The sequence below is a fragment of the Ceratotherium simum genome, chromosome 11 (assembly GCF_057802395.1).
Source record: "Ceratotherium simum simum isolate JZ-2026a chromosome 11, ASM5780239v1, whole genome shotgun sequence".
NCBI lineage: Eukaryota > Metazoa > Chordata > Mammalia > Perissodactyla > Rhinocerotidae > Ceratotherium > Ceratotherium simum.
The window spans coordinates 13,070,114-13,078,034 of NC_141910.1; the positions used below are offsets into that span (position 1 = coordinate 13,070,114).

The following is a 7,921-nucleotide window of genomic DNA, read 5'->3' on the forward strand; positions in this document are numbered from 1 at the left end:
AGAAAGTGGTTTTGCTGCCCGGGGCTGTGGGCAGTGGGTCTTGCAGGCTTGTGGGAATGCAGGCAGAGAGGAGGCAGTGGATTCAGGGAACAGCAAAATGCAGATCTGTGATTTGTGCAGGGACCTCTTGGGCAAGTGTGAGAATTGACAGTTTCCAGAAAGTGGGCAGGGAGGAGGTTGAGGTCAGGATAATTTTAGAGGTCAGAGACGTGGACCCAGCAGTAAGAAAACCTAGAACGCTGACTCCAAACTTCCCTTCCCTCTTTTCTTCAGCTAATAAGTAATTTCTTCAATTTGAGAGTGAGCTTTTATGTACCAGCAAGAGGTCCTCCCTTCCCCTTGGCTTCTGCTTGGGTTTCACCAGCGTGTGTGGAGGGAGGAGGCTGGCAGGAGACTGGAGGGAGGAAGAGAGTGAGGCCCCCTCCCTGCGAGGTCCCCTGGGCTGGCTCCATCCCTAGACCTCGCAGGGCAGCCTGTCTCCTCAGCTCCTGGGTCAGGTTCCTGGTACGTCTCTCTCCTGCCTCGCCTCAGGCCTCTGGGCAATAACTCGCCGGGTCCTGTACCATCCCTTGCCCCCTGTGTCCACCCACACCTACTTAATTAGTCCCTTTGCTGATTCATAACTATAAAATCTCCTCGAGCTATCCTGATCTGAGTGTTGGGACCTGATACCATCTCCCTTTCTCAGACAATTAGTTCACAGTTAGGTTACAGAATGTTTCTACCGAGTTGGAATCATTGTCTGGTAGGACTTCTGAACATCTTCCTGTCTGTCTACACTCTTTCCCCTTGAAGTGATTTACTGTTATTTTCCCTCACTCATCTCCTATCCATCATGAGTTCTCAGTGGAAGTCCAGGGCGCTGACCTGAGGCTGGGTTACGGGAACCCTGATGAGAGGTAAGGGGAGATGGTGTTCTTTCCAGGAGCTTCAGTTAAATGAGCCTGAGTTGACTTTTCTCCTCTTCCTGAGACTTCCAAAACAGACTGCCGCTTGATTGTCTACCTGCCTTCTCACTGCTGCATTTCTGAGCTGGGCAGGTCCAGGAGGGGAATGTTCTTCATAGATGCAAGTGTGGGATTCCATTGACATGCTCTTCTCAAACCCCACAGCTCTTGGAATAACAGTGGTTCCAAAAATAGAATCACCTATTATAATCAAGCTCCTGTGGGTAATAGAAAATGAATAAAATAGTTTATCAGGTGACTTATAGTTGTTGATGTTGCATCTAATGAACTGTCATATGTTTACAGTCACTTGTTAAGCAAGTAACAAATTAACAGCAATATAAAGACTTAATGAGAAGTGCAGAGACTTCAAGGGAGGAGCGGATACAAGGTCCATCTGGCTGCGAGAGGTCAGAAGTCTTGATGGAGAAGGCAGCACTAAACTGGATCTTGAAGAAAGAACAGAGCCTTAGTCACACATTGGAATTGGGTAAAGTATGGCCCGACCACTGGCGATAGATGGACGTGATGGGGTCTGGGGGGAAACCTCACACCCCACAAGACTGAGCTGGTTCTCCTTGCTTACGGTACTTGACACTGATTCATAATCCACCACACACCTGTCAGGACCTGCCTGTGGGTTCAACATGTGGTTCTGAAACAGTACACCACACAGGCCCGGGGTCAGAGCTGCCCAGGCTTGAGTTCCACCCTGCCACCTTCTGTGGGGGCTCGGGGCAGACAGCTCAGCTTTCTGGCCTCGGTTTCCCAGCTGTACAATGGAAACCTTAATTTCAACCTTAGTCTTAGGCTGTCGTGAATATCAAATAGTACAGCGCAGGAAAACAGCTTTCTCACGGTGCCAGGCTGCTAATTCCTCAGTGAATAGCAGCTGTCTCTCCCTGTAGGTGCCAGACGGATGTGCTGAGGCAGAGAGTACAATAAAATAGGACTCATCACTGGTAGGAAAGGAAAACAGTGCAGCCACTTTGGACAACAGTTGGGCAGTTCCTCAAAATGTGAAACACAGAATTCCCATATGACCCAGCACTTCCACCCCAGGTATAGAACAAAAGAATTGAAAACAAGTGTTCGCCCAGCGACTTGTAGAGGAATGTTCCCAGCAGAGCTAGTCACAACAGCCAGAAGGTGGAAACAACCCAAATGTCCATCAATAGATGAATGAATAAACAAATGCAGAGCCTGCATACAATGGAATGTCATTCAGCCATAGAAAGCCAGCCCTGGTGGTCTAGTGGTTACGATTCAGCCCTCCCTTCGTTGCAGCCCAGGTTCGCTTCCTGGTCAGGGAACCACATCACCTGTCCCTGGATTGTGTACTGTGGTGGCTGCGTGTTGCTGTGATGCTGAAACCTGTGCCACTGGTAGTATTTCCGATCCCAGCAGGTGGCCCACAGTGGACAGGTTTCAGCGGAGCTTTAAGACTGAGACAGACTAGGAAGAAGGACCTGGCCTTCTTCCAAAAAGAATGGCCATGAAAACCCTGTGAATAGCAGAGGAGCTATGCCTGACATTGCACCGGAATGTGAGAGGATGGTGCAAAGATCAGGCACAGTTCCACTCTGCTGTTCACAGGATCGCTAGGGGGCTGAATCGACTGGACCTCACTGAAAATAAATCAAACACAATGAAGCACTGACACGTGCTACAACATGGGTGAACCTTGAAAACATAGAGAATAAGAAGCTGAAGGTACAAGTTCACAGATTGCATGATTCCATTCCAAAGAAGCATCCAGAAGAGGTAAATCCATAGAGACAGAAAGCAGATTCGTGGTGTCCAGAGGTTGGGAGAGGAGGGAAAAGGGAAGGACTGCTTAATGGGGAAGGGGTTTCCTTTGGGTGATGAAAATGCTTTGGAACCTGATAGAGGTGGGGGTTGCATCATATGGTGAAGGTACTAAAGCCACTGAGTTGTTCACATTAACGTGGTTAGTTAAAAATAAACTCATAGAGTGAACTAACCCCCGCCTTCTCTTTAGGCATCCACAGTCTGAGTGGGGCCCCTTTACCTCTCAGAGTTGGCCGAGGCAGAGACAGGTAGATTCCCAAGCCTCAGTTTCATCTGAAAATGTGCCGGGGCGTCTAGCCTCCCTCTCTCACACGGAGAATCACTCGTGAGTCCCCTCTCCAGGGACGAGGGCTGCCAACATTTGGTGAAACCACTCAGACGTTCCTCTCTGCCTGCTTGTGGGTATACATTATTTGTAAGGTACATTTTTCAATGATGAATTAAAACATGCTGCTTTATAATCTTTTATTGCTTGGTGCTCTACTTTGACAATTTCTTTTTCATGGCAATAAATCCTCAACATCATTGTTCATGGCTGTGAGGAAGGATGAAAAGCCTGAATGTTAAGTGAGGCCATTGGGTTTTGAGGAAGCCACAGAAGCCCCTGAGGACACAGGGAGAGTGAGGGGGGGACAGATCACAGACCTCTGGCCCCTTGGCTGCACTGTGAGGTTTCTGACAGGTTAATATTCCACAGACTCATTAGGAATATTCAGCTGTACTTTGGAGCCCTCAGTTCTCCTCTTTTGATTCATACTTCAACTTTTGCTTAACATTGAAATGTGTCAAGAAAATATTGAAATGTACTGGAAACAATGCAAGGCATGCCACTGACTCACCACCCAGACTTCATGTTAGTTCAACTCTACCCTGTGGCCTTGTTGGGGCCCAAGATCCGGAACCTCAGCGGTTTCCATCCACCGCCCAGGATTCCAGTTGCCAGCTTTAGGAGGCTGCAGGATGGTATCTAGGGCCATCGTGATCTTTCTCTCCAAGTCTGGTCTTTCCCCAGCGTCCTCCTAGATGCTGTTGCCAGAGACCTGGCTGTCACCTCTGACCCCTTCCTCGTCCTCATTGCCCTTCAGATGATTACTAACTCCTGTCATTTCTGCCCTCAAAACGCACCTCCATGCGGGCTAGGTCTCACCATCCCCATCATCCCACTCTGCTCCAAGCCACTCTTTCTCTTGAGGACCTCGGCTAGCCCAGATGGCTCCTTTGTGAGTATAGATCAGGCATCCGCTTCACGCAGATGCAGCCCAATGGATGCACAGCTCAGTGGGCAGCAATAACAAAAGGTGCCTTTTCCTGTAGCTAGACTCAGCTTGTGCCAGGGCTCTCACCACTCTACAGCTTGGTGAGAAGAGTAAGGACCGATTTTAGTTCCCACCAGTCCTCCTTGGCCAGGCGCTCCTGTACAGTGAGCACCTTCACATCTGTGCCTGGGGCCCTCCATTTGTCTGGACCGCTGCCCTAGCCTCTGGGGATGTGATGTCTGCTTCCATTCCTGCCTCTTCCAATCCGTTCTCCACATGTAGCCAGAGTAACCACTCTGCCCCCCCCCCCACACACACACATACACAGAACCTACACACCCCTGGTTATGTGGATCACCGGCTAAAAGCATATCAATATCCTCCCAGAGCTCTTGGAATAGAGTCAAACTCTTTAACCTGGACCATAGGCCCTCATGGCCAGGCCACTGCTGCCCTCACCCTCTGCTTCCCTCGGTGGCCGTGTCACCATCTTTCCCTGAAAGCCTTGCCTTTGTGCAGCCTCAGAGTCTTCATGCCTCTGTTCCCTCAGCCTGAAATGCTCCCTTTCTCTCTGTCTTGCTCAGGCCTACCCCTCCTTCCGGTCTCTGCCCAAGGGTCCTCTCCTAGAAGCCCCCATTATACTTTCTTGGGGCAGCCAGCATATCTCCTGCCCAGGCCTTGTCACAGGTGTGAGAGGGGCCACGTGTCACCCAATCACTAAAAGCTTCTGAGCAGTTTCTTGGAGGGAACTACCTGTCTACCAAGCTTTCTGCTCTGTCCCGACTTCCCACACAAGGCCGGTCCCCAAATAAGCGTTGGATGTAGAACAAATGCCTGATTATGATGGTGATCGTGGCTTCAGGAAGCCATGAGAATATAAAGCTGGGGACTCAACTGGTCTGTGAGGTGAGGGCATGTGGGGCGAAATGAAAGCTGATTTTTGGAAGGGAAGCATCGCCCCTTGCTCCCCCCATAGCATGGACGTTTCATAGAGAAGTGATTTTCCTGTTTTGTGTTATTTTTCCCCGTTTCAGTTACTGCTACGTCTCAGTGCAAACTATTTAACAACTGTTCTGGTATAGGCTCTGAGAAATGACCAGAACCCACACCAGTACGCACTGTACCAGCACCCGTCAGCTCTGTCAACATTGTCAGAGCTGAAAAGGATGCCTGGCGCATAGCAGGAGCATCATACATAATAGTACCTTGAATGAATGAATGAATGAACGAACAAATGAACAGAAGTGGAGCCTTGTGAGATAAGTGCAGGGAACTGCAAAGGATCAATTTTTTGGAACCAGTGAAGCCTAGGCAGGGAGAAGCCCAGCTGTGAAGGACCCAATGTACCTAGCCAAGGGACCTGGACTCTGGCCCGTGAGCACAGAGCACAGGGAGCAGGGTGCATTCCCCAGGCCCCCAGGAGCTGAGTGGAGGGGCTGAGAGTAGACATCAGAGAGCACTGAAGGACCAGGTGGGCGATGCTCCAGTCCTGAACCACCATGGGTGGAGGGGTCTAGGCCGTCCACAAGAGCAAGCACCAATGAGCAGCTCAAGACCCTGCTTCCTCCCTCCAGACTAAATCCCTGATGATCACACAGGTGAATGGAGGATGCGCTCTCTGCTCTGTCACAGCCCAGCTACTTGATACTGGGTTGATGATTATCAAACGTCCAGGAGCCAGCCAATGAGGAGGGCATCTGGCACCTGTTCCCCAGAGGTGGAGCAGGCCCTGGACAGTCTCTCTTGGACGTTGTTAGGAGGCTGAGGGCAGTGGCCGAGCTGAGGACGCCTTGGGCACCCAAGGCTCTTGTGGGAGCAGGTGAGAGGACATGGGTGGAAGGACAGTGCTCTGACTGTGGCCTGGAGCCCCGGACCCTCCTCTGGCTCTCACGGCTGGGCCATTTTTGGTGTTTGGGTCTTATGCCACCACAGCAGCCTGAAAATATGCAGTCAAGGGGGCAGGAGCCTTTGCTGAAACTTGTGGTTTGAAACACAAGATTCTTGCAATATATGGTCCCTGGGTGTGGGACCAAGGAGCAGGGGACACATTGAATGTCTGCTGCCACCCAAATGAACAAAGAAGCTGAGAGCCAATAAAAGGGGAAGGAGGGTGGAGAGGAGCTTTGTATATGTTATTTCATTAAAACCTCAAAACAGTTCCAGAATGCAGGTTTTTATTTTACCTTGTTCTACAGAGGAGGAAACAGAGCTGGGAGAGATTAAGTGACATGCCCAAGGGCACACAACTTGAGAGTGCTGGAGCCGGGCTGAAATGCAGGTCTTTCTGACCCTACACATTCTCCCAGGGGCTCTGGCCTATTTCTTCTTGGGCAGAAGCAGAAAGATGAGCCCTGGAGCAGGGTCTCCCCTGTTCCTGGGAGATCTGAGAGATGGCGGTACTCACGTGGCTTCCTGTGTCTCCCCAGGGCTGCCAGGAAGGCGTGCAGGGACACCCAGCTCTCTCTCTGGTGGACTTGGAGACTCAGACAAGAAGGCTCCCATGGCTCCTTATCACATCCGCAAATACCAGGAGAGCGACCGCAAAACGGTCCTGGCCTTGTTCTCCCAGGGGATGGCCGAGCACGTCCCCACCACCTTCCTCCACACCCTCAAGTTGCCCCGAACCCTCGTGCTCTTGCTTGGAGGGCGCCTCGCCCTATTCCTGGTCTCTGGCTCCTGGTTCCTGGCCCTCATGGCCAGCCTCACCCTCCTCACTGCCCTGTGGTTTCTGGCCAAATATTCCTGCACCCAGTTTCTAGTCAAGTCCTTGCAGACAGACTTGTCTGATGTCACAAAATCCGACTTGACTGAGCGTGGCTCCTGCTTCTGGGTGGTTGAGGCCGAGGGGCAGGTGGTGGGCATGGTGGGAGCTCTGCGCATTAAGGAGCCCACCCTGGGGAAGGGGCAGTTGGAGCTGCTTCACCTCAGTGTGGCCTTGGAGCACCGTGGTCAGGGGATAGTGAGAGCCCTGGTCAGGACTGTCCTCCAGTTTGCAAGGGATCAGGGCTACAGTGAAGTCGTCCTCACCACCAGCATCCTGCAGCCCTCTGCTCTGACTCTCTACCAGAGCATGGGCTTCCAGAAGACGCAACAGTTCTTCTTCTCCATGAGCTTAAGGCTAATGGCTGTCTCTTCAATTCGTTTAACCTACCTCCTCCCCTCTGCTCAGGTCTCTCAGGGACCGGGGCAGGGAGGGGGCTTCTGATCTGTCTCCTGGTGGACTAGTCAGGGGAGGATCAGCTCTGCTGCAGGAACAGGCCAACCCTGAAATCTCACTGTGACAGCACAGGGGTCGCTTACTGCTCATTCACATCAGAACCCTGAATGGTTGCTCTGCTCTATTCAGTCTTTTTTGGGGTGCCAGTGTTTCATTATCTAGTGCCATAAGAATGTTGCCTAAAAAATCCCCACAACATAATAATAAACATGTCTTTGGCTCCTGAGTCTGTGGGTCAGCATTTTGGCTGGCAGCTCTTTTGGTCTCAGATAGCCTGTCCTCATGTCCTGGGTGGGTTGACGTGACAGAGTGACTGAGCTCTCTCCTTTTCCAGCAGGCCAGCCCAGGCATGGTTTTAAGGTAACGGCAGAGAAGGCAGAGCAAAGCAAAAACAAGCCAGTGCTGTTTGCAGCTTCTGCAGGTGTCTCATCTGCTGACATCCCAGACTCAGAGGAGTGAAATGGACCCACCTCTTTAGTGAGAGGAGCGCAAAGTCACCAGGCAGAGGGCCTGTAGAGGAGAAGGATGCCATCAATCCGCTATGGCCCCAAGGTCTCTGCTGCTGAAGGGGAAGAAGGCGGCCAGGGATACAGTGTGGGATGTTGACAGGGGCTGGACCGAGAAGAGGCACAACCCACATCCCACTGGCCAGACCCCAGTCTCGGGGCCCCAACATGCCTGAAGGGAGG

General features: G+C 51.6%; 1 protein-coding gene across 1 annotated transcript; it reads left to right on the forward strand.

Annotated features, from left to right (window-relative positions):
* Positions 1-6,515: 6,515 nt before the first annotated feature.
* On the forward strand, positions 6,516-7,220 carry LOC101388263 (N-acetyltransferase 8B-like). The gene has a single exon (XM_004435527.3). The coding sequence runs from the start codon at positions 6,516-6,518 to the stop codon at positions 7,218-7,220; it is 705 nt and encodes a 234-aa protein (XP_004435584.3).
* Positions 7,221-7,921: the final 701 nt, after the last annotated feature.